The 27356-nt window shown below is 36.1% G+C and overlaps 3 protein-coding genes across 3 annotated transcripts in view; 1 reads left to right on the top strand and 2 right to left on the bottom strand.

Moving 5' to 3' along the window:
* LOC306850934 (gamma-aminobutyric acid type B receptor subunit 1-like) overlaps window positions 1-2895 on the top strand; it is a gene marked incomplete at both ends in the record, with an annotated part of 47136 nt that extends 44241 nt beyond the window's left edge. Inside the window, 3 exons of the mRNA XM_079386905.1 lie at window positions 1005-1133; window positions 2095-2238; window positions 2635-2895. Of these exons, the coding sequence (XP_079243031.1) occupies window positions 1005-1133; window positions 2095-2238; window positions 2635-2895 (534 nt within the window). The remainder of the gene's footprint in view (window positions 1-1004; window positions 1134-2094; window positions 2239-2634) is intronic.
* Window positions 2896-7536: 4641 nt separating this feature from the next.
* LOC306851703 (tumor necrosis factor-like) lies at window positions 7537-10326 on the bottom strand. Its single transcript, XM_079388139.1, has 4 exons — window positions 10093-10326; window positions 9922-9979; window positions 9685-9744; window positions 7537-9173 (listed from the first exon to the last, which is right to left on the bottom strand). The coding sequence occupies exons 1-4, from the start codon at window positions 10270-10272 to the stop codon at window positions 8737-8739; spliced, it is 735 nt and encodes a 244-aa protein (XP_079244265.1). The 5' UTR covers window positions 10273-10326; the 3' UTR covers window positions 7537-8736.
* An 11106-nt stretch (window positions 10327-21432) lies between these two features.
* Window positions 21433-27148, bottom strand: LOC306851327 (uncharacterized protein). Its single transcript, XM_079387485.1, has 6 exons — window positions 27118-27148; window positions 25888-26012; window positions 25164-25248; window positions 25018-25047; window positions 24767-24814; window positions 21433-22362 (listed from the first exon to the last, which is right to left on the bottom strand). The coding sequence occupies exons 2-6, from the start codon at window positions 26002-26004 to the stop codon at window positions 22010-22012; spliced, it is 633 nt and encodes a 210-aa protein (XP_079243611.1). The 5' UTR covers window positions 26005-26012; window positions 27118-27148; the 3' UTR covers window positions 21433-22009.
* Window positions 27149-27356: the final 208 nt, after the last annotated feature.

Below are 27356 nucleotides of genomic sequence, written 5' to 3'. Positions count from 1 at the left end.
TTCTTTTGTTCAAAGAGCAAAACAAACGCATGAAATCGGATTTTTAGAAACCCGATCAAGACCACAATTTGTAAGTGGTTTAAATTGAATATATATATATATATATATATATATATATATATATATATATATATATATATATATATATATATATATAAGTTTTTTTTTTGTTTTTTTTTTAAGTCGTGACGTATTGTCAAGTATGGTGACCCATACTCGAAATTGGTGCTCTGCGTTTAACCCATCCAAGTGCACACACACAGCAGTGAGTAGTGAACAAATGCACACACACACACACACACACACACACCGTGAACACACACCCGGAGCAGTGGGCAGCCATGCTGCGGCGCCCGGGGAGCAATTGGGGGTTCGGTGCCTTGCTCAAGGGCACCTCAGTCGTGGTATTGAGGGTGGAGAGAGCGCTGGACATTCACTCCCCCCACCTACAATTCCTGCCAGCCCGAGACTCGAACCCGCAAACTTTGGATTACGAGTCCGACTCTCTAACCATTAGGCCGTGTATATATAATATATATATATATATATATATATATATATATATATATATATATATATATATATATATATATATATATATATATATATATATATATATATATATTTTATTTAAAAAAAATGTATCACCTGCATAGTGACTGAGTTCTAAAGGTCTTATTAGAAAAACTAAATCAGTTAAATCTTCACATTAATAACGTTGTTCTGTCTTTAGTAATTTTATGTGCTTTTTTATCTTTTGTTAATATTACTATTTAGGTTTAATAAATTTTTATTTCAGTTTTAATTATTATTTATTTCTTAAATTTAATTTCAGTTAGATGCTAAGCAACATTTCTAACTTTAATTTAATTTAATTTATCATTTAAATTAAGTGAGTCCTAACAATCTGGTTTAAGTTATATCTTCGCATTTTTAGTTATATCTTCACAGTTATAGAGTCACATTATTAACATTATTCTCTCTTTTTTTGATTCTGTCTCCAGGTGCTGTGCATGATTACTGCTCCGGTGACCATGATCCTCTCCTCTCAGCAGGATGCTTCATTTGCATTCGCCTCTCTGGCCATCATCTTCTCTGTCTACATCACCCTCGTGGTGCTCTTTGTGCCCAAGGTGCATGCACTCAAATAATCCCCTGCTTCATATCACTTCCACATTCAGTCTGGTTTGACTTTATGGCAGAGACCGATTTCTCATTTCGGTTCTTTCCCTTGCTGCAGTTTCGTTTTTTGTCACTGCATTAGGGTTATGTTTCCTCAGAATAGTAAAGGGATCTTTGTCTTTTTTTTTTTTTTTTTTTTAATACTATTAATAGTTTTATTTTTTACACCGTGCTGGTCAATCACAGTATTATGCTGTGAAAGTTTCTTTATATAATGCCTGTTGAACTCTAAATGTCATGTGAAACAGTTTTCTGCTAGTTTGAATTATTATGAATATTGTGATTTATAAATATTGAATATTATTTGTGTTTTTAATCTTCAGTAATTTAGTTATTTTTATATTTTCAGTTTGCAATGTTAATTTTAGTTTGTGTTTTTGTCTTTTTTTTTAATAGTGCTATTTAGGTTTACTTTAGTTTTATTTCACTTTTAGTTTATATTCATTTCCAGTTAGTTATTTTAATGCCTTAGATTATTAGCAGCCAAGCAACATTTAATTTTTTTAATTGAAACTTTTCATGTAATATTTCTACTTAATTTTATTTCGGCTTTATTTTTCAATTATTCAAAAATATTTTCATTTGTTTTGTTAGTTACATTAATAACCCTGCTTTGCGGTCTCATCTCGCATAAGTTAAATCTTGAATCAGTATTTCATGTTCATTTATTTATTTATCAGTTTAGTAGCCATGTAATAAGCTAGATAATGTACAAAAACAGATCTTTATCGCAGAATAAACCCTTCAGGGCGATTTATTTTGCGACTGGCTGGCTGTAAATTATCCCTTACTTATTACCCGTCCTCTCCTGCACAGCATCAGCCATACTGAACTATTGATTTCACTGACATTTCATAAATTCAGCGAATGTTCCCTGCAGCATCTCATAGATTTTAATGGTCGTTTCTGCAGATACGGCGTTTGATCACTCGTGGCGAGTGGCAGTCGGAGCAGCAGGACACGCTGAAAACCGGCTCGTCCACCAACAACAACGATGAGGAGAAGTCAAGACAGCTGGAGCGCGAGAACAGGGAACTCCAGAAGATCATTGAAGAGGCACGTGCTCCTTTTCTCTCCCTCCATCCGTCACTTCCTCTTCTCCTCACACAGCACACAGCTTGAGTCTTAACTATCACCATATAATAGATTAACAAATTAACACTTGAAACGGGATCCCAGAAGGATAGAATAAATTATTGAAATGATATCCTACTCCTCCTTGTCTTTGACCTTCTGATTTGTTCATTCATTAAGGCCAGACTATGCTTTATATATGAGGAAATATACATGCTAGAGGAAATGTCGAAAGAATAGTTCACCCAAAAATGGAAAATCATTTACTCAGCCTCATGTGGTCCCATACAGTGTGACTGACTTTCTTCTATGGAACAAAAAAAATGGAGAAGTTTAGCAGATATATAAATATAAATACTGTTTTTTTTTTATGTGCAGAAGGAAGAAAGAGTGACGGAGCTGCGGAATCAGCTTGCAGAACGCCAGGCCTTGCGCTCTCGCAGACGCCCGTCTGTCCAGAACCAGAACCAGAACCACAGCGTCCCGTCGTCTCAGGCCGAACCCCCCAGCTACTCCCCCGCAACAGACAAACAGTCCCTGGCTCCGTCCTTCTCCAATTCTTCCAACCTGTACCAGGGCGAGGGCAAACTGAGCCGAAACAACTGCCACAACAGCCGTCTGCCCCTGCTGTACAAATGAGTCGGGGATGGTGGAATCTCAAGAAGGCAATGTAAAGTTGTGTCTGTAGTTTATGTACTTTATTTTGAAGTCGATGAGTTTTTAACTCCACTTTTGGATTCCTGACATTCTTGACCATGACTTCCTTATTGTTCACTTTTGATAACTCCCTATCTCAGTTATAAAACACATTATTATTATTTTTTTGTTATCCACTTTCTGCTCCAAATACTGTAAGGTTTGGGGTCAGTAAGATTTTTTTCTTTTAGTTTTTGAAAAAAATCCCTCACCAAGGCTGCATTTATTTGACAGTAAAAAAAAAGTAATATTATTACAATTTAAAATAACTGTTTCTATTTTCTATTTTAAAATGTAATTGATGCAAAGCTGAATTTTCAGCATCACGACTCCAGTCTTCAGTGTCACATGATCCTTCAGAAATCATTCTAATATTCTAATTTGCTGCTCAAGAAATATTTATTATTATTATTATTATTAGCAATGGTGAAAACAGTTGTGCTGCTCATAAGCTTTGTGGAAACTGTTCCATTTTACAGGATTCTTTGATGAATAGAAAGTTCAAAAGAACAGCTTTTATTTGATCTTTTGTAACATTATAAACATATTTACTGTCATTTTTAATCAATTTAATGCATTCTTGTTCAATAAATATATTAATTTCTTTCTTCCCAAAAAAAAACAACCTTACTCACCCCAAACTTTTGAATGTTAGTGTATAAGGAAACAAAAATTGTGTTGCACAGTCACTGAGTGAGGTGCTTTCAGACAATACAAACCAGTGATGTCAGAAAATAGTATCTGCTTGTGCATTAATCAAACCTTCTGAATTGCACAAATAATAATTTCATATTGACTTGTCCTTTAGGTTATGTTGAGGCATTTACAATGGAAGGAGGATTGAAAAGCAAAAACGTGAAGCATTTTTTAAAATTAAAACGTGTGTATTATTTGAACTGTAAAGTTGTTTAAATAGTAATATTACAGGATTTTTTGGTGTTTCTTTGTGAGAGCAACAGTTTATTATTCTAAAATCATGTAAACATGCATATCATGTCACTACTTTTGAAGCAATGAGTATTTAAATCTCATTAAAATTAAAAAATCGGTTTAAATTTTTGAAAATGTCATAACTAGATCTCATAGAACTGTTTCACCCTAATTTTTTTTTTAGTTTTTGATAATCCAATACTTTTATAAATACTTTTGTTTCATTGGGAATTCAAATGTTTGCTTTAAATGTTTAGGCCCATTCACTTCCATTGTAAATGCCTCACTATAAGCCAAGTCTGTCCTTGTTTTGAAGACAAAAGAGGGACAAATGGGGATCAATTTTGCTAATGAATATTGTGAATTGAGCTCAACTTGTATTGAATTTGTAATGTTTCTTTAAGAGAGTGTTAACAGATAGACTGCTGTCCAAATGCTAGAGAGTGACATAAATCAGGTTTGTGCTCTGTCATTATTGTGCCCTTGACCGTAGCACTTAAATCGGAGTTCTTCAAGGGGAACTGACTGTTTTTGCAATTGGACCTCGGTAAATCCCTTCGGATAAAGCGTCTTTTAAACACTAGGACAGGGGTGTTTAGGAAGGATTGTGTGGGTGCTGGAGCCAGACCCGGTCAAACATTTCTTTGAATTATTTTGTTGAGTGACAGCGAAGGAAGAAGAGCGTGTCTCCGTGCTTGACTTAGCATCTGACGAGACTGTCACTTTAATGAGACAGACCTTGCATTGCACCAACAGATGATATCAGATGAATTGTTCTCTTTCTCATCCAGTTCACAAAGGAAATGAGACGTGGTTTTAGCCGAACCTGTGATTTACTTACTCCTAAAGGTATTTGACCCGAGTCTGGTCGATACTCTATTTTCCTCGTATGCGGTCGTGTTCCAGGGTGCTTTAATGGCTTTTCTGTCCTTGTCTCAACCTCTCCGACTCTCGTTTTTTACAACCGTAGAAGTGGAGTGAAATGGAAAAGAATGAAAGAAGAGTTTGTTTTGGTATGGACTGTACAAAACAAGCATCGGTTTGTTTTTTCCTCCTATTATCATACGGTTGTGATGCAAGGTTCCTCTGATGAGATCATTGCTACATGCTTATTTGTTTGTCAAATCATCTGTGAGGTTTGTGATTTGTGTGTTACGTCACAGTTTGAGCAAGCAAGCACAAGCACAGGCCTCTTAAACAGCTTCTGTAGCTTTTGCACTTTTGGGCCAAATTTATCAAACAAGCGCATCTCACAACATACAACATTGTAAGATGATTTTTAAGTAATGTATATTTATATATTTATTTATTTTTTGATGAGCACTCTGTCCAAATTATTGATTTTCTTTGCCAAATTCAAGACCATTACTTTGGTGCTTTGGAGGTAATTTATTATTTCATTATTTATTGATTTTTTTATTTATATATTGATAGTTTGAAAATTATTACGAGTGACAGTAGACAGTATTGTGCTCTTTCTCCATATTATACATTTCTTTCCCCAAATTCAAGGCCATTGCAATGTGCAATATTTTCTTTATTGTTGTTTTTTATTATGGTTAAATATAATTTTGTGCCTCTTTTGAGTAACAGTAAACAAATGAGTGCTCTTCACAATTGTTTGTATGTGTTGTAAGAATAATACCACAGTTTTTGTAAAATTTTAAAATGATATTTATGACCATTCGTTAACATTTAAACTGTTATGCTTTGAGACTTTCCCAATTATATATCACCTCAAAAACACTGTCATAGTGGCAGAAATCATAGAAACTATAACCATAAAACTAGATCTATAAAATTTGATTGACTCTCTCCTCTTTTATATTATTATAAGAAGTAGAGTCAATGCTTAAACTTTTGTATCTGTGGACAATCTCTATGTATGTTTAGAATTATTGCAATATTACAGTGGTGTAATATTTATTTCCTATGGTAAGACAATCACGTAATACTTGTTTACACAATAATACAATATTTGGGGTTTTAATTTAAGTTGTGCATTGCTGCATGTTTCATTGTATAAAAAGTGCTCGTGTATAAACTAACTAACAAGCAATGATTGACACTTGGTGACTGGACAGCTAGGCATAGTACAGCACATCGTTTTCCCTCTATATATCAACTTTCTAGTAATGTAGCTCAGGGTGTGTGACTATATACTGTAACACTTGACACACGATAAAGGTGCCTTTTGAATGGATGGGATGGGTTCTTTGGAAACATCTGTGTGGAGTCACCGTTGGCGTACATGGGACGGTTCTTGTTATCCTGAGGCATTTCTTTCTCTAAAGGCTCTGCGATTACAGCAGTTATGGATTTTCCTTGAACTGTTTAATTGTCAGGTGTGTGCACTGTACCACGAGGAATTTCTTTTGATGCTTCCAAGCGTCAAAAAACAATGTAATTAATTCCTTTGTAAATTTTCAACTGACAAAAACTGTATGTATGTTAAGCTTTAGAAAGTTTCTCTAAATATGCTAACTTTCTGGATGTCAACATTCAATAAACTCATTATTTTGCACTGAGAGTGCAGCCGGGATTGTTTATGATCGAGTAACAGTCTCAAGATCTGATGCAAGACATGTAAAACCCTGGACTTTAACTGTGTGTGTGTGTGCGTTTATGTGGTTTATGAGGACACAAATTTGTATAATGACATAGGTATGACAGAGGTATTACAATATGAAGGTGGTTTATGAGGACACTGCCTATGTCCCCGTAATTCAAAAGGCTTAAAAAACATACTAAATGGTGTATTTTTGAAAATCTAAAAATGCACAAAGTCTCCTGTGAGGGCTAAGTTTAGGTGTAGGGTTGGTGTAGGGCAATAGCACACACAGTTTGTTCAGTATAAAAACCATTACGCCTATGGAGAGTCCCCATAAACCACAAAAACCAACATGTGTGTGTGTGTGTGTGTGTCTCTCTGTGTGTGTGTGTGTGTGTGTGTGTGTGTGTGTGTGTGTGTGATTAAAATAAAAATTAAAATAAAAAGGATAAAAATAACTACATTATAGAGTACAGTAAGAATATATAAGTAATATTTTGTAAGATAATTATAATTATCAATACAAACAATATTTTGTAAGAATTGATAATTATAATTATCTTACAAAATATGACTTATATCTTACTGTACTCTATAATGTAGTTATTTTTATCCTTTTTATATTACTTATAATATATATAAGTGCTGTCAAACGATTAATCTTGATTAATCGCATCAAAATAAGTTTTTGTTCGCATAGTATATGTGTGTGTACTGTGTATATTGATCATGTATATAAATACACACCCATGCATGTATATATTTAAGACATTTTTTTACGTTTATATATTAAATATTTTTCTGTATAATATAAATGTATACATGTAAATATGTATTTTATACAAACACACACACACATATATACACATTTAAAAAAAATATCTGGGTTACACTGCTTTTTTATTTTTGTTTGTATTATAAATACAAAAATTGTAAATATATATTCTGTAAATATATATTGTACTTACTGTGTGTATAATACACACACTCATATACAGTAAATACAATATGCATGTACAAAATATTTTAGAATTTGTTATACAATATATGTATTTTTATTTCTTTTATTTATATACAGGTACAAAATACAAGTACAATATACTAGTATGAAATGTGATTTTATTTCATACTCACACACACACACACACACACACACACATATATATATATATATATATACATTACATACACAGGTTTTGTAAAACGTTTAAACACTGCATACTGTATGCTAGAAGTTAATCAGGAATGCATGCAATTGATACAAAGAAGCTCATAAACACGTTGCACCTCATTTAAATACAGCTTTCTTGCACTGCTGGGTTTTTAGAATTGTAGACTTTGATATTCAAAGGAATATTGTGGTTATGCCAACCCCTGTATATTTTTTTTTTAACTGAGGGCATCTAACCTGTTTAATTTTTATTTTTAAAAATAGTTTCTGGCATTTCTGACAAAAACGTTGGAGTCTGTCCAGTAGGGGGCTTTTTAGATTAAAGCACCTCCTGGAATTCACAATTACAATGTTGCACTAAATTGTGAGATTTCCACCCTTCACAAGTGTAAATAAAAGAGTGACGCAATTCTGTTAATTCAGAACCCTGGGCTTTTGTTCGAATCACACCTTCACGAACGTTCATGAGGGAAACAAGCCATGACCTCATTTCTAACAAATAAAAGGAAGTCAGACTTTAGGAAGATAAAGAACCACTAGTCACGTACTGGAATGCAAAAATCCCCCAGTGTACTCATATGACCTGTCACAAGCTGCTGCTTCTTTTTGAATGCTGTTAGGAATGAGACTAGTGCATTACGATATTACTTCACGTTTATTCACCATTAAAATTTCAGAATCACAGGATGAGTGTCAAAAAAATTTCAGTACATTAATTTTCATACAGTATAGCATACACAATCATTAATAAATAGATAAATAGGACATACAAAATAAAATATATTAAATACACTCAAAAGTTATAAATAGATCAATAATACCACAAATACCATAGTTCTTTCGAACATCTACATTCCTTACAATTTCTACAACGAAACATAACCATAATATTAGCTTAAAATAAGTATACGAATTGTAGTGCCCTTGGTATAGTGACTGAGTACATAGTATTCAGTGCACGGCTCTCACTGCATCTGATGTGTTTTAGAACCAAAACATTATGTTACGATGCAATAAGGACTCAGCGTTAATCAGACTACTTTAAAGCAAATGCCCTGAGAACATACTTTGGAAGTTTTAACGTAAAACACTTGTCTTCATACTGTGCCACGCAACTCAGGTGGCTAACAAATTACAAGGAAAACACTCCAAAGAATGTTTTGGCATAATTATCATCGATGTCCGCCACGTGGCTGGTATTGGTCGTCAGCTTGTCGCCATCCATGAGCTTAAAGACGGCGCCCAGGTAGATGGTGCTGTACGTGGTTTTCCCATCATCTTGTGACTGGCATACGGAGTGGGCTGAATTCTGCAGAGGCTTCCAGTCTCCCACCGCATCTGTATAACGCCAGATGCTGTGGCTCAGGAAGTTATGAGCTCCATCGTCTTCATCGGCTTCATTCAAATTGCACTGTATAGCATAGGACACTTGGCTGTATACAAAGTAAAGGCCGTCGGCGGGAATGTGAATCATGTTGTTGGCCAGCTTGAGGCCACCCTGTTCGAACGACTGGTCTACACCGCTGACCCATGTCAGAGACTTTGACTCTGGGCTGCTGTTTTTCTCACCTGCGAACAGAGAAGATAAATGTGTGAGAAGGGGACCACAGGCACTTTGAAAGTGTTAGAATGGTAAAAATGTAATGCAAACTCATTCTGCACTGAATATATAGAATCCTAAAGTTGGAAGTCATAAACTAGTAGAAACGGGCCTGTTTCCAATTTGGGTTAAAGATCACGGTCTTTTTCAGTAGAGCATGTGATAAAGGAAGTTTACTGGAGTCTCCCCACCTCTTGCCGCCCACCAAGAGCCAAATATATTACTGTATTTGAATTACGCCTATGACACTAGTAAATCCACATTAGTTAATGTTTAATGAAAAACTCAGGCTTGTTGCAACGTTCAGGCCATTGAGCAGCTCTGCGCCAACAAGCGCCTTTTAAAAATCTCAGATTTTTGAGAATCTGATAAGATGAATTTGGCTAAGAATACTAAACTCAGTCTCTTGAAATGAGATAACCTATGACGTATATGAACCCGGTGCACAGAGAAAAGTCAAAGATGCAGTTTGAGACTCACCATGTAAATGAATGGCTGCTTTTGTTCTCTCAGCGATCTGCTTCAGATTTCTTCCTTGCTCTGTGGAAAAGAGGACTGGAGTCAGTTTCAAGTTTGCTTCTAACATCAGTTGCCTATTTATGTGTAAAATAATGTTTGTAAATGTACAAAATAGCTACATGTTCTCATGAGTCTGGGTTGAAAAACAAAAATTTTGCTTTGCTGACAGAGATGGATTGCTTGGAATGGTTTTTTTACCTGATGGTGTGCTGATTTGTTTGTCCGCTGAAAAAGTGTGAACTTTTTGTTCCTGATTCTGTAAAAAAAAAGACATTGCAAATGTTGATTATCAAAGGCTCATTTCAAATTAGGTTACGCTGTTATGTTCTTGAATAATAGTATCGTCCCACACTAAAGTTTCAGTCTTACCATTACATGCGAAGCGAAGAAAAAAGCCACCACAGCACAGAGGGCGAGAAAAGCGATAGCAGCAGCTGTCTTCCATATCCAGCTTCTGGAGGGCTTCACCGGTACGGGTGCCACTGTTGTCTGATAAACTCCCCCTGCTCCAGCCTCCAGATCATTTATTGTCATTTCGTTTTTCACCATGCTGTTAGTTCTCTGAGATGTGTTCCTTTTTGAGTGAGCTTTTGAACTGAAGTTGTCTGCTTGCCATACTCTTGTATGTGATATATATATGCTAAAGATAGGGGAAACTCCAGTGATGTCAGTGTGCAACCTGCTTGAGGAACAGAGGTTGGTTTGAAAAGGGAAAGAACACCCTCAGCTCTCAAACACCAACTTTCCACCCATACACTTACACTAGCCTCCAGACGGCGCTCACACATACACACCCTCACACTCTGCATGCCAAATAGTAGTATGACGCATCCTCTTTACACACGCTTACATTAAAATAAATTTAATTAATTCATCTTATACTGCATTTATATGATGCTCAACAGATCATTAGTTAACTTAATGTACTTTTAAGTTAGAAATTACATGAAATTTATGTTGAAATACATGCATTTCTCATGATCTGTTTAGCACATTCATCAATGGCTTTTTAAAGAATGTTGAGCATTCCTAATTGTTTTAAAAAATGTAATGTAACTACATTATTTGATTAGCGAATTTCATAATCTCCTCTCTGATTTAAAACCTGATAAACTGTTGATGTTCCAGTTTTTTTACAATCACTTTGCTACTATTTTCAGAACCTTGATGTCATTTTTCACAACTCTAACCCTTTTCTCAATTGCTTGGATGCAATACACATAAAACTTAGATCATTTGTTCATTCAACAAAAATCACCTGTTCAATATGACACAACTTAACATCAAAGTAGGCTACTACTATTTCAAAAGGCAATTCACACATTACATTTCAAATGAGTGTCTATTCATTTCCTTACAATGATCGAACTATCAATTGATACAACTGCTCAAAATGATAAGTAACTGTTGCATTACTCTTAATTACTCTGAAACAGACAATCTTCCATGTTTAAATCATGAAAGTTTCAAGATACTGTAACGAGATTCATTGTCATCAATTAGCGTGGAGCATGAACCAATTAGACTACAATATCCATGGATGTAGCCTAATATTTTATCATAATGCTTCATCAGACACTGTGTCTATGGTCCCAAATACTGTACCACCTTTTCAGACTATTTACAGTATTGACAGTACTGCACTGTATACATGCAGGCCCTTGTAATTGCTTGTCCAATTCTGCCAACTCGTTACTGATGACTGAGTGCACATTGTGGAATGAGTATATAAAGAGTTGATTGGGATCCAATTGCAAGAGCATAGTGATACGTAACATGGAGCCAGCAGGTGATCCAGGTCACAATGGAGGTCAAGCAGTGGTGGGAGGAAGACGTGGAAGACGTGTTGGTCAAAGGAATGGCAGGAGACAGGCACCCCTTCTGAGAGGTGGTCGTGGGCCTCGTTTGAGAGGTGTGGGGGAACGTGGTAGAGGACAAGGCCACGGACCAAGACAGCGGCAGCAACAGCATAGAGTGTCCAATGAAATTCGGGCAATAGTTGTAGACCATGTCATAAATCATGGCATGACAATGACTGAGGCGGCTACAATGATACAACCAAACCTCAGAAGGTCAACCGTGGCCTCAATAATCAGTACTTTCCGCAATGAGAACCGGTAAGTTATCAGCATGCACTATACATTATGCTACTCTATTCTGTGATACACATTATGCAATGTGTATCACAGAATAGGTGATGTGACCAAGTGTCTTCTTACTCTAATGTTCCCTGTAGAATTGTGACCAGGCCAAATAGTGGAGGCAGAGGCAAAATTCTAACTGACCAACAAGAGCAGGCTGTGGTCGATTTGGTTCGGGCCAGAAATGATATTCGCCAACAGAAATTCGCCAACATATCTTGGACAATGAAGACATGTTCAACAATGTGGGATCCATAAGTTTGCCGACTATTGCACACATACTGAAAAGGCACCAGGTATCTAGAAAACAACTATACCGTGTGCCTTTCGAAAGAAATGCAGACAGAGTGAAGCAAATGAGGACTCAGTATGTTCAGGTAAGTTCAGTTTCAAGATGGCTGTTGTAAAAACATTCCAAAAATTCTACATTGTACATTAATCTCTAAGTCTCTTTCCAAAATGTATTTTTAGAGGGTGATGGAGCTGGATGCTGATGACGACCATCACAAATTCATATATTTGGATGAGGCAGGTTTTAATCTGGCCAAGACAAGGAGGAGAGGTCGGAATTTCATTGGCCAGCGGGCAACCATCCAAGTACCTGGACAACGTGGGGCTAACATTACCATGTGTGTGGCTATATCAGAAGATGGCGTGGTGGGATGCAGACCTCATATTGGACCATATAATGCAGCTCTCCTTGTCACCTTTCTTGATGAGCTCAATCAGGTTTGTAGAGCTGAAGGTGTGACCTATGTCATTGTTTGGGACAATGTCAGGTTCCATCATGCTCATGTGGTGCAAGCATGGTTTCAGGCCCATGCACAATTTACCACCCTGTATTTACCCCCATACTCTCCCTTCCTTAACCCGATTGAGGAATTTTTATCCGCATGGAGATGGAAGGTTCATGATAGGCACCCTCATAAACAAGTCACTCTTCTCCAGGCCATGGATGACACCTGCAATGACATCACCGCAGACCAGTGAAGGTTTTTTCCAAGATGTTTGGCTAATGAAAACATCCATTGTGATGTAGATGAGAACCTGTGGCCAAATCCACAACAGAGTTGATGACAATGTAGAAGTACAGTAATCACTCCTGTTTTGTTTCTTGCAGTACAAGCAAGTTGAGGAACACTGCATTTGATGTTTTACAGTACTGTCTTTTCTTCTATTTCATAGCTAATTACTGTATTTTTTGCTTTGATTCAAATAAACCTATGTTGTGATTGTACTGTAGTGTTTTGCATCAATATATTACAAACTGTGTTCAATGATTCCACTGTGTCTGTAGTATTCTCTCTACTACTGCAGTACTTTTACAGAGATGTATTTACTGTACATGTAGTACCATAATGAAACCTGTATCGCCTATTTTGTTCTACAATATTTAATGATTGTACGAACAATGAAACTATCGGTTGCTTGTTTGTGGGTGATCTATAGTTGTTTCAATGGTATTTCACAGTAAATTAGTTTTCTGAACCAATGATTGTGCAAGATTTCTTTAAAGATGTGAATGCACAATGCAATGTTTTGAACATTAGACAGCCTGTGTTACAAGTGATAACCGTTTTGTGTCTAGAGTTGTTAAAAATGACATCAAGGTTCTGAAAATAGTAGCAACGTGATTGTAAAAAACTGTAATATGCCACAGGCACTTTCAGTTTCAGGCTGGTGATGTAATAAGAGGGAATCCAACTTGCCTAACAACACACAGCTGACTTACTTCCTATTGGGAGATTCCACGCCCTGAAAATCTTTTGGCCTTTTCAGTCTTGTTTTTGACTTCTCGCTCCTTTTCACTATCTCTTTCTCTCTCTCTCTCTTTCTAACATGATCTCACGCACACTTTCTATGTCAAAAGCTACTACAGGTTTGTTATTGAAGTGGAGTCATGTTTATGATTTTTTTTTTTTTCATTCGGCATTCATAAAACCTGTCTGATGCAAGGTAATAATCCTGAAATACATGTGCAGCCATTTTGCAAGAGGCCTAGGGCTAATGATTAGAATTTTGTTTGTGGTTTCTTAAAAACCCCATGAAATGTGATGTGAGATTGTATTCTTTTTTTAGCACGCCACAACATTCCTTACAAGAAAAAAAAGGGAACACAGCACAAATAAAATTTGCAGTAAAATACTTCAAGTAAATCAATTTTCCTTAAGTAGGTCTACTCCTTAAGTAAAAATCCTTATCATTTGTGTCACTTTTGGATTTCTGGTGCAGCTGGAAAATACTTTCGAGTTCCAAGCATGGATGACCGGGCAAAGTCATAATTTACAAAAATGTACTTTGTTGTGATGCTGGAAGCCATGTGTCAATTTGAAACACTGATCTATAATTTAGACAATATCTAGAATAATCTGTCTATAGATCAGTAAATGGAAAATAAAGTTAATTACTGAACTTTTACTGTTAGCTTTAGGCCTAACAAAAACGTTTGACTATATATATTTATATATATATATATATATATATATTTCATTATATCATATATAAATAATTGATAGAAAATATTTTCATCAGTTTGAATTTAGATTCAATAATGTTAACAATATAATTTGTTTCTTTTGTTTAGACTACTTCTGTGTTGCCTATTGCCTTTTTATAAAGCCTAGCAGTTAGCCTACATTTAGTGTTTATGATTGACAACTATGCTACTTGATATGTGACTTTCTAAACAAATATTTTCATTGTCATTAATTTCTCTGTAACACTGGGGAGTCTCACAGTTGACGCGAAACAACGATTTTTATACACGCATTGATTTGAGTCACGCGCAAAAAAAAACAATGGCCTAGGTCCAGGAGCACTATGGTGGAAAACAGTGACTGGATCTAAAACTCATATGTCCGTCTCTGTGGAAGTTACTGAAACCACACAAAAACACGCAAAAGACATGTAAATTAGGTTGTAAGTTCTGAAAATGTATGGGTCTAGAACTGTATGTGAAGTTATGAACGTAACTCTTTTAACCCTGTAAAGCCCGGATAACAGTAAGAAAAATCTACGTTTTTCAAATGGAATATTTTCTTGAATTTAAAAGAAAATCTAAAATATGGTTTATGTTTTGTATGTTTTGTAAATCTTGTTTTATGGGCAACATATTATGATATAGTGAGAATATCAGAATCAGAATGAGCTTTATTGGCCAAGTATGTTTACATATACGAGGAATTTGTTGTAGTGACAGAAGCTCCACAGTGCAACAGAAAGACAGCAACAGGACAGGACACAGATAATAAAAGAATAATATCCAAATATCCCAAATATCCAAATAGGCAATGTACAAAACAGCAAAAACACAATATATAATATAGACAACTTTGTATGTACAGGTCAAGTATGTGCAAATTAGAAATGAGAAAATAAAAATAAAATAAGTGAGTGTGGTGAATGGATAATGTATTATAGTTGTGTGTTCCACGTTTATTGTTCAGTGTTCTCAGATTGCCTGAGGGAAGAAACTGTTCCTGTGTCTGGTCGTTCTGGTGCACAGAGCTCTGTAGCGTCGACCAGAAGGTAACAGTTCAAAGAGAGAGTGTGCTGGATGCGAGGGGTCCAGAGTGATTTTGCCAGCCCTTTTGCTCGCTCTGGATGAGTACAGTTCTTGGAGAGTGGGGAGGGTTGTACCAATGATTCGCTCAGCAGTCCAGACTACCCTCTGTAGTCTTCTGAGGTCAGATTTGGTAGCTGAGCTAAACCAGACAGTTATTGAAGTGCAGAGGATGGATTCGATGATGGCGGAGTAGAACTGTTTCAGTAAGTCCTGTGGCAGGTTGAACATCCTCAGCTGGCGAAGGAAGTACAACCTCTGCTGGGCCTTCCTGACAATGGAGTCAATGTGAATATCCCACTTCAGGTCCAGAGAGATGGTGGTGCCCAGGAATCTGAATGACTCCACTGCAGTCACAGTGCTGTTCATGATGGTGAGTGGGGGGAGAGCAGGGGTTTTCTCCTGAAGTCCATGATCAGTAACGTTTGATTATATATATATATATATATATATAATTATATCATATATAAATAATTGATAGAAAATAATATTTTAACAGTTATGAGCATGTTCAGCTCCAGGTTGTTGAAACTGCACCAGACAGCCAGCTCCTTAACCTCCTGTCTGTAAGCAGACTCGTCACCGTCCTGGATGAGGCCGATCAGTGTGGTGTCGTCTGCAAACTTCAGGAGCTTGACAGAGGGGTCTTTAGATGTGCAGTCGTTGGTGTAGAGGGAGAATAGCAGTGGGGAGAGAATGCAGCCCTGAGGAGCTCCAGTGCTGATGGTTTGAGTGCTGGATGTGAATTTGCCAAGCTTTACTAACTGCTGTCTGTCTGTCAGGAAGCTGGTGATCCACTGACAGACGGAGGTGGCGACGGAGAGCTGAGTTAGTTTATTCTGAAGGGTTTCCGTGATGATGGTGTTAAAAGCGGAGCTGAAGTCCACAAACAGGATCCTCACATAAGTCCCTGGTCTGTCCAGATGCTGCAGGATGAAGTGCAGTTCCATGTTGACTGCATCATCCACAGACCTGTTTGCTCTGTAGGCAAACTGCAGGGGGTCCAGTGAAGTCCTTCAGATAAGCCAAAACCAGTCTTTCAAATGATTTCATGGCTACAGACATTAGGGCCACAGGTCTGTAGTCATTAAGTCCAGTAATTTTGGGTTTCTTTGGGACGGGGATGATGGTGCATTTTTATGCAGTACAGGCAAATGTGTTCTGCTTCTGTGTGAATGTGGCAGCTGTAATATTTCGAAATGAGAAATTGAAAATATGACCTAGACCAAAAATGAATATATTTTTCTCAATCAACATTTTATTATTATTATTATCATTATATTTATTATGATTATTATTATAATTATTACTGTTTATGATGTGTTAAACAAAAAACTATTGCAGTGCTGGTTCCAGTCACTGATCTCTATATATCTATTTATATCTTTATTATAGATCAGTGGTTCTAATGAATTATTCTAGAATTATATAGGTTGTTAATGTTGTTTGTGCTGTGCTGGTCTTAAATTGTCTGTGTGACAATGTCGTTATGGACTTGCCTCATTTCCTTCTTCTATAATGGCTGAGAAAGGAAATGAAGTATGAAGCCACAGTAGCCTGATATTGCTCTCGCTATCTCTCTTTCCCCTTCCATATAAACTTCAGACAAACCCTAAAGAAAGTGTGTTAACTCATGCCTTTCTTACTCACAGTTTATTAGATCAGAGTGAGTCATCCCATTCTTGCTGCTTTTTGCCATGTTTTGAAATTATTGCTACAATAATAGCAGATATGCACATGTACAACATGGGAGGATTGCTCAGAAGATCGCACCATGGGGCTCTCCCTCTCTTCCATGTGACAATTCCTCATTCTGTTTTTGCCCAATTAAGGAAATGCAATGGAAACTCATAAGCTCATTATGCCTTCCTCGATTTCGTTGAGGATTTGACTCCTCTGGCCTTGTTTGTGGTTTCTGTTGTACTGATGTGTCAGTGTGAAGTGATATTTATCAGGCCCTGTTCTGTAGTTGTGGGGTGACATGACATTTATGTGTGATGATTTGGGTTTGTATGTAGGTTCTGAAAGACTGTCCCTGAATAAACGTAAAATACCTTTGACATTATCTTTAGCATCAATGTACAGTGATAGCAACAAACAGCACTTCTGTATTTTTCTGCTATGAACTAGGCAAAGTGTTATTATGTAAATGACATCAGTGGAGAAATGACCACTAGATAATGTTAGATAATAGCGTAATTGAAAAAGCAAATCTGTCATACTTTCTTTCTGGACCATAAAAGTGGACCATAAAAGGACATGGTAGGATGAATCTTGATACTTCTCTCAATGGTAATGAACACTGTCGAGCTCGAAAAATGACAAAAACACTATAAAAGGTATTATAAAAAGAGTCCATACAACTTTTAAGTCTTGTGAAGCTAACTAAAATGAAAATGGTAGGATTTACCCCCTCATGTCATTCCAAACTCATCTTTCGTTCATCTTCAAAACACAAATAAAGATTGTTATGTTCATTATGAAGTTCATATTAAGATTAATCCATATGGATGGAACGGTTTTATCCAAGTCTTCTGAAGAGATCTGGTCATGTTTTAACTTAAATCTTGCCCTCTAAATCTCTCTAAATTTTATTTTTTCACATCAAACTTGAATTGTCCCAACTGTTTATGAGAACCATTTATATTATTGACATGAAACTTGGTGTAAATTTGCCTTATCTGTCATATTTAAATATATGTGAAAGGGAATGCGATTAGAAATCTGTGGTGAGAGATTATCAGTAAATAAGGTATATTTCAGTCTATTACTCATACAATGCTACCAAATGACTTGGAATATATCATACAAGTCACACTTTTACTAAATTTATATAGTTTTTTTTTTTTTTGTTATTATCCGTCCCCATTCACTTTCATTGTATTCTGGCTAACATCCAGGAAAACACATGATGTGATTAAAGATTGTCCAGCTTAATATTTAGGTTAACTAAAACTGTTTTTCAGTAAATTTGACTGAAAAAGCTCATTATTGCCTAATCTGATTGTTGAAGAATTTTTAAGCAGACAAAAGTTGACAATAAGCCATTTAAGTTTTTATTTGACCATGATTTCATGAGATTTGTGTACCAACATTTTGTTTCATGATTGGTTACCAAAAAGAAAAAGTTGTCTGAATTTTCTTTAAAATTATCATAGTCATCAAACTGTTGTAGATTCACGTGCATTACAAATCTTTGTCTATAGCAGGTGCTGTCTGTAGAAACCTAGCCACATTCAAAGAGCACCTGTGATGTAACATCAAAGGGCAGATCTTTGAGAGGGGGAAGTGTGGGAAATCCCCCATGTTTTAGGTCATATTAATGTGGTTATTCAGTGGTATGCCTGGGTTGATAATTCTGTAAGGATTCCCTCCATGCTTTCCACACTTCTGGCCCTTCTCTCCATTTTCCTTTACCTTGTGTCCCCTTAACGCTCCACGTAGGAAGGGATACGTGACGTAGAACACTTAGTTTCACAGCTCCTTGCTGCATCTGGGTTAACACTTCTACCACAAAGAAGAACAAAAAGCACCTTTTCTCTTTTCACCTATCAGAGGAAGATGCACAGAGGAGCAGGAGTTTCTAACCAGTAATTCTCCATGCCACTTCATGCAGTTAACAACTGGCACCTTGTTTGCGTTGCCATATGACACATAAACTTGAAGGACATGCTTAGGAGGAAATTTTCATAGCGGATTTGCCAATGTGTGTTATGAGCCCACTCAATATCTATATCACTCATAGTATCACTCATATCTCAGTAACAGTGAGGTTTTGAGTCAAAAATCGAATTACACAAATGTTTTCTACCAGTGGTTTTGCATGCTGTTTTCAAATGTCTATTGTAAAACCCGCAATTTTGTAAAATTTTTCCTCATAGTAAAATTCCACAAATATATGGGGCAAGTTGTCACATTTTTAAATGCTGGAAATGCATTAATGCTACACTGATTTACTAATCTAAACAAATATTTAATATTTTTATGCTACCTTTTAAAAGAATAGTGCACTCCAAAGTGAACTTTTGCCGACAATGTACTTGTTCAGGCCATCTAAGATGTAGATTTCTTCAGAATAGATTTGCATTAGCATTACATAACTTGCTCACAATTGGATCCTCTGCAGCGAATGGGTGCCGTCAGAATGAAAGTCTGATAACATTATCACAATAATCCACAAGTAATCCACACGGCTCCAGTCCATCAGTTAACATCTTATAAGTGAGAAGCTACATGTTTGTAAGAAATAAATCCATAATTAAGGCATTCTAAATTTAAATGTCACTTCTGACCAAAATAAGATTCCATAATCCATAACAATACTTCCTCCAGTGTCCATTCCCTGTTGTCCTCTCACATCAAAAATCCACCAAAATATTTGCTTTGGACAAAATGTCAACTGATGGACTGGAGTCGTGTGGATTATTTGTGGAGCATTGTGATAGTTTATCAACTATTTGAACTCTCATTCTGACGGCACCCATCCACTGGTGAGGGAGTGATGCTAAATTTTGGCCCATTTTATTGTCACAAAATGTCAACATGCGTTTGATGAACTGTATCACTTTTTAATGGGCATTAATGTGTTTTTTTTTTTTTAACCTTAGGCTAACACTCAAAATATTCACTAGAGTCAAATGTGTGACAATGTATATACACCTGTATAAAGCTCAATGCATGATTCTATGCATGAGTGCAAAAAACCACAAGCTAACAGGAAATGGTTGATGGTGCACAAACAGGCATTCACAAATAAAGGTTAAGTTCAATTGCTTTGCATATCGCAACAGAATTGTGCTGACACACCGTTCTTCTAGTTCTTCATATTAAAGCAAGTTTTTGCTTAAAGGTAAAGGTTGCATTTCTATTTTTTCTATTTATTTTAAAGTTAGATAGTCCTGTGTCCATAAACATGCCATTTTTTGCAAGGGGCTGGTTCATCTCAGGACACAAGAAAAGTGTTGTTTATGAAAGCTGCATTGTGCTTTAAATGATACTGATGACACTGTGGAGGTCAGTCTCGTGAAAGAAGAACAGAAAACGCTACCTGAAAATATCATGTTTGTGTAAAAAAGGCATGGTTTGCTTCCTCAAATGATTTTCCGCACCGTTCAACAACTGATAGAAAGAGAGGAAGTAAATGAACCAAGCCTCAAATTGTCAGTAGGCTTGAAAAATATGAGAAAATCTCTCTCAAATGCTACAGTTGCTTTTGTAATAGCAAAACTATTTGATGGAAGAATTTAAAGACTTAAATGGAATGTTTTTTTTTTTTTTTTTGGTGATGTTGCATGAATTGTTTGTGCAGTTTGCTTTTTCTCTCAATGACATCCTAATGTGAAGCACTGTTGTCACATGCTCCTTGTACATTATGCAACTCATCCCATCTCTACTCTGCAGTTTTTCAACCACAGTTATGATATGATTTAAGATGTGAAGGTGAGATGACTTTTCAGCGTGGGCTAAAGGAATAAATTAAATAAAGAGGATTTATAAATGGGGGGAATTTCAGAATTGTGACTCATAGGATATGAAATTAGCTGTCGTGCATGTTGCGGTTACAGTTTGTTGGCGAGGGTAGGTTTTTGGAAATAAATTCGACTTTGTACAGTATACCCCCCATCAAGACTCGATACTTCAAATGTCAGCATTGTTTCAGTATACTAACCAAAACTAGACTGCGTACTATATATTGACCTTTGACACATTGTTCTCTGTCTCTCTGACCTTAAAATTAAATTGGTTCGTTCTAGAATGAAACGAAGCTTCGTCCCGCCTTTGGCCTTTTAGATTTGATGCATGTGTACGCAATCGAAACACAGTGGCTAAAGTGGGTTTAAGTTTCAGTGGTTTGCTTTCCGAGGGCTAAAAAGGAAGGCTACGTTTAGCAGGCGTTCTTGTAATGATTGGCTCCCTCATGTGGCTGCCTGAAGTAAATGGGAACTGGGTTACATGCAAAGTGAGTCAGAGGTTAATGGAGTTAAATTCAAGAATACAAGGTGAAATGCAGCAAATTGACTTTTATTTTTATATAGCTTACAGAGAAGTTTACAAATAAATTATTTAGAAAAAATGGCTTCATTTCAGTTGATTGTATTGACAACTGTTCGTCATGATTTTTGTATTAAATTAAGAAATTCTTGAACATTAACAGCACTTAAAAAAGAAATTAAATAAAATTAAAATATTATACACAAATAACCAATAATCCATTTAAATTGGAATGTCTTTAAAAATATTTTAATATAATAAATCTCAAAACATTTCTCTAAAATATGTCATATAATATAAAATTAAACTCTATAAATGTTTCAACACACAAAAATATGAAAATATCCCTTTTGAAACACACAATGGGCTTGAGAACTAACCATACAAACATCTTTTACCATTTACTTTGGTAAATATAAATACAGACAGTTTTAATCCTTCAGGAGAATCATTTGACTTAAAATGAGGTGACAAACACTGAAATGTGAGTATTGTAATTCTTTAAGGCATAATGAACTGTTCTTTTAAACCCTAAATCAAGGTTTGCCCTTTACATCCTCATAGAAGAATCTGAAAGATTTAGACTTGTTTGTTATTTGTTATTTAAAAAGATCATTTCCCAGTAAGTATCGGAATCTTGTCTTGATATGCTGTTGATAGCTTCTATCTCCAGGCTGATGCTGTCTCCCTTTATCAGCTTGACCATACGGATTATATTCACTGTTCCTGGTCCATTTTGCTGGACCCTGCTGAGGATTCTGTCTTGTGTCCCGGGAGTTTTGTTCTTGCGCAAGGTAACAGTCGCTGAATTCGGCATTTCATCAGTGGATAGGAAGGTGACCTGGGCGTGGAAATAGTATAGACCACTGAATAGAATTTCGACAGTGCTGTTCTTTGGGGACAAGAAGTCGTCTTTACACTGGTCGCATATCCAGATTTCCTTGTCTGAGGAAGAGAATGGAAATATTAGTGTGCATTCTGAAAATCTCCCAACATTTTCCAAATTTTAACTCTTTATTCGGTATGTTTAGCAGGAATACTTTAATTAAATTTATATAAATAAAAAGTTATTGATGATTCAAAACCCCAAGAAAGTTATCTCACCTGTGTTGACGTGCTTCCTATTAGAACAGGAAGTTGGAGTGGGGCATTTTAAAGGGATTGAAATACCATACTACTCTTACCAAATAGTATGCTATTCCAAATTTAGCCTAAATTTAAATTACAGTCTTAAAGTCCGCATGGAATGGAAGTTTTTACTTCCGTATTGTGACGTACTTCCGAGAGAAACAGAATATTGACTGAGAAAAAAAAATGAAAATAGAGGGCATGGCTTGTTTTTTCTACTGCGAATTGATTGGATGTAGTAAAGTAGGCGTTTCATTCAGAAATTAACTGACAGTTGGAGGGGCGTGGTTAAGGATGTCACGCCCAAGCAGTCAAACTGATGTCATCAGAGAAGGCCCATCATTTTAGAGGGGAGGAGCATTCTCAGATTTTGATTAAAGATTACCAAAACAAACAATATTTTTCAGCAGATTAACTTGCATGGATTAATTGTTAACATCAAGACTTTAAAGGAACACTCCACTTTTTTTGGAAATAGGCTCATTTTACAACTCCCCTAGAGTTAAAGAGTTGAGTTTTACTGTTTTCGAATCCATTCAGCCGATCTCCGGGTCTGGCGGTAGCACTTTTAGCTTAGTTTAGCATAGATCATTGAATCTGATTAGACCATTAGCATATGAATGACCAAAGAGTTTTGCAGTGATATTACGCAGCGCCTGAAAGTAGCCCCCAGTTAGGTAATTAGTTATGATATAGCTGGGGACTACTTTCAGGTGCTGCGTAATATCACTGCGCCTGCTGCACCCATGGTACGGCAGCACATTTCCTTGATTATTACACCGGAATGAGAGTATAGTTCCAAGCCATATCGGCCTAGAAAATCAACTTTTCATTTTCTGTCGGTCTTAGTACATTATGTAACTACAGAAGAGTCAAGCTTTAAATTATCGAAGCTCTTTAGTCATTTTTGATGACCAAATGCTAATGGTCCAATCTGATTCAATGATCTATGCTAAGCTAAGCTAAAAGTGCTACCGCCAGACCCTGAGCCTATTTCCAAAAAAGTGGAGTGTTCCTTTAAATAGTGTTTGCTTTTATTTTGCCTGATTAAAAGTTGATAATGGAGGAATTGACCAGTAGTTTGGGGTCAGTAAGATTTTTTTTTAAAAGAAGTCTTTTGTGCTCAATACGTCTACGTTTACTTGTTCAAAAATACAGTAAAAATTAATATGGTGAAATATTTTTACAATTTAAAAGATCTGTTTTCTCTTTATAAAATTTACTTTTACGTTTCTGTGATGGCAAAGCTAAATTTGATTTAGTGCCACAACCTTTCCTATTATTATTAATGCTGGAAGCAATTTCCAGATGCCTTAAACAGTATCTTTTGTAACATTATAAATGTCTTTGCACTCAATTTTTAATCAGTTTAATGTGAAAAATATATACATGTGCAAATATTCTCTTTCGATCCTGTTACATAAGCAAAATTAAACTCTAACATATAAACCTGCTATTAAAATGTAAAATAAAAGAGTAGCAATGGAGTTCATTTAAGAAGTACAGAATTATTCTTGTATATGCCTGTAATCGCTCTTTTCATTTACTTTCATGATTGTTCCACATGTGGGGGTCGGAGCTGCCGTTCATCCCACATATATATGAAACACATTTCATACAGGACGCGAAGTGAGATCAGGGAATGAGAGTCTTTTAAAGGAACATTTCCACCTCCTTCCTCACATATGAGCCGTGCACATTTAGACTAGATATATTTCCACTGATTCACAACGCCTCTGCGATAAACATACAGTGTCACATCAGAAGTGTCAATGTGGTTACTGAATCTGGTTCATCTCATGAGCGAGCGCAGGCAATTACACGAATGAGACAAATGTGCTTTGAAAAAAGTTACGACCTCCTACTTGAATGGAGTGAAGGTGAGCTGCCAGATAACCTCATGTTAGCTCACAGAAAATGACTAGCCTGAGCTTATTGACATGCGATGTCCATATATCAACGTGGTAAACTAACTCAAGTGACTTTTAAGCCACAAAAGATTCTTTAAAAGCAGAGAACCACATGCCAAACTTCCTCAATGCAGCAGAGAAACCAAGTGACACAATGACACAACCAAAAGTCCCGCTATGTCTTGTTTTCATGATATACAGAGAAGTGAGAGATGTAGAAAAAGTGTGAAAGGGAAAGTGCAAAAGAGGATGAGGGGAAACGACACAGAGGAAAAGTGAGAGATGTCCCCAGGGAGAAAAATATTGCTCACCTCTGATGAAACGGATATAGTCGTTGGAGGATGGACAAGGAGGAAAACCTGAAAGTGCAACCAAATGATTTTCACTTTTTAAATAAAAGCTATTGTTTTAAAGAGATACAAATGTCCCTGAATAGGAATGAAAACTTTTTAAAGAAAGGAATTGAGCTTATAGAGACAGAACTGGTACTTTTTTTAATTTATTGTTTACATACTGGGGGATAAAATAAAAAATAAAACAAAAAAAAATAAAAATTTCTCACCTATTTGTTGGTCAGTCTTGCCATTGATTTCTGTAAAATAGTATTTATTGTTACTGTCATGACAAAGGTACACAATAATTATGATATTATATCAATTATATATATATTTTATTTATATCAATTATATTAAATAAATTATATTTTACTTAAATTGGGGTGGTGGGTGGGGTTGGATTTAAGAAGCAAACTTGTTGAATTTGGCTTTTCATCTCCAGTCTTGCTTGCTTCAAGCTAAAGAAGAAGAAGAAAAAAAAATCATATTTGAAAATGAACAAACAAAAGGTACTAGCAGTAAAACTGAAGTGTGCAATGCTGAAAATACTTCTATCCCAACTTAATATGCAGAGAGGCAACTATAAGTAAACCATTAGTAGTTTGATTTCCCCTGAAAAGTGTAAAAGGTATGACTTTTAAATCATTGCTTTGTTAATTTGAGCAGCAAAACCACCAACATTTGCTTAACACCTATAGACTTTAGTCATTTAATTTTTGACAGGAATCAAAATGAGGCTGCGAGGAAACGAAATACTGTGTTCAGTGGATTGAAACATCCCAAAAAAATACAGTAGACAAAAACTTTATAAAAGTTGAAGAGTTTAAAAAAATTACATGATCTAGGACCTTTATACTGTGTGTGCCTTTTTAAAGACTCTAAGTCTGTCTCACACAGCCATGTTTCTGTGTTAAATTCAATGGCATCTATCCTGATTAAGATCTATAGCATAAGATTGGGGTGGGACCATCAGCTTGGCACACCAATGGCAGATGGGCGAGAGTATGCTTGAAAACAGGCTACACTAAAATAGTTCTATGTGATATACTGTGCAGTCTCAAAGCAATCTGGATGGATGCAATAGCAAGTCACTCTACCCCTTTTTGACATTTTGTTGTTGATATAAGATATACGGTCATTATCAGAAGAGCTGAGGTCATCAGGCAGCACCAGCCAATCAGGAGGCGGAACCTGGGGTGATTTGCGCTGGTCATCTTCGTGACTAGCAGAGACCAAGAAAAAGGAAACAAATGCATCGTGAAACCAAAGATATATGTTTACAGTGAATCATGTTGATGAAACCCCCATAACAGCCTACTGACCTAAATGCATGGACTTGATCTATATGCACAGTCTTAGAAAGTACAATATCACGCATATATAACCGCAAACGGTGAATGAAGAAAAAACAAGTGAGGTGAGCAAATCTATTTATATCATGAAAGAAACCTGCAGAGATTTCATGTAAAAAATTTGCATACAAACCTCTATATGTTTTTACTTACAGGCCCCCAGACCCATCTACTCTCTCTCCACATCGGTTTCTAGTTATGCATGTGTGTATGGCTAAAAAAAGCAGGGGTATATTTGCCTCTCACCTAAGTGAGGTGAATTCCCATGTTGCCCACAAAGATACCCTGATCTAACACCCAGGTGGGTTGAATGTAACTTACTGAGTGTTCAATACTTAGAAGCTGGACATTTTCTGTAAACTGGTAACACCTTATCTTCTAAAGGAAGTTTTTTTTGTTTTGTTTATTTGACCACTGATCTGACATTTTGATTTGGTGAAGAAATCGATTAGTCTACTCGACTTCTAAAGAGTTTTCCAAAGAGTTTCCCATTATTATTCGCCTCAGCTTTCTGAGAACCCAAAAGCAACACAAAATAAACCTGCATTTACCAGATTGCCAATTAACTAATCAGTTTAAAGTTTAAAAAAGTGTCATACTATATAATAAATCTAGTCTAAATGGGACAGTTCTTGAAGCCTAGCTGGCAAATGTGATAATATATTACCATATATTTAGGATTGGGGGATCTAAAGTGACATTTTTAGAATTGGTTATTGAAAATTGCATATTGATCAACATCTAATCTGAATATTAGGAGTGACACATCCCTCCATGCTGGTTATTGCCCTGAGTGTGTATGTGTGCAAGAACACTTGTCACAGATCTATGGCTAAATGCAAATCCCCAATAGAATTACAAAATCATTCAATTAATTGTTCAAATAACATCTTCTACAAGGAATATAAAGAATGACAATTAAATATGAATTATTAATATTGAGTACTACATTATGAGAGAGATTGCTTTACTCACCTTAGTGTGTGCTGTAGTGTGAAATGTGGCTGTGGGACTGAATGAGCATCTAGACATGGTCTCTCCCACAGGGTTTCCCCTTTTCAAGCTCTCATTTTCTAGCCCTGGACCTTTTCTCTCTCTCTCACTCTCTCTCTCTCTCTCTCTCTCTCTCTCTCTCTCTCTCTCTCTCTCTCTCGCTCTCTCTGTGTGTGTGTTTCTCTCTTTCTTTTTTCAGTGGTAGTGGCTGTGGTTGGAAA

Source organism: Barbus barbus (assembly GCF_936440315.1).
Source record: "Barbus barbus genome assembly, chromosome: 31".
Classification (NCBI taxonomy): Eukaryota; Metazoa; Chordata; class Actinopteri; order Cypriniformes; family Cyprinidae; genus Barbus; species Barbus barbus.
This window is presented reverse-complemented; position numbering and strand designations above follow the sequence as displayed.

Coding starts and splice junctions, on each gene's coding strand:
- LOC306851703 (XM_079388139.1), bottom strand. CDS start 10,272: ATGGTGAAAAACGAAATGACAATAAATGATCTGGAGGCTGGAGCAGGG. Junction 9,745..9,921: donor ACAAATCAGCACACCATCAG/GTAAAAAAACCA, acceptor TCTTTTCCACAG/AGCAAGGAAGAAATCTGAAG. Junction 9,174..9,684: donor AGCAGCCATTCATTTACATG/GTGAGTCTCAAA, acceptor CTCTGTTCGCAG/GTGAGAAAAACAGCAGCCCA.
- LOC306851327 (XM_079387485.1), bottom strand. CDS start 26,004: ATGACCAGCGCAAATCACCCCAGGTTCCGCCTCCTGATTGGCTGGTGC. Junction 24,815..25,017: donor CAAGACTGACCAACAAATAG/GTGAGAAATTTT, acceptor TTGCACTTTCAG/GTTTTCCTCCTTGTCCATCC. Junction 22,363..24,766: donor CTATATCCGTTTCATCAGAG/GTGAGCAATATT, acceptor TCTCTTCCTCAG/ACAAGGAAATCTGGATATGC.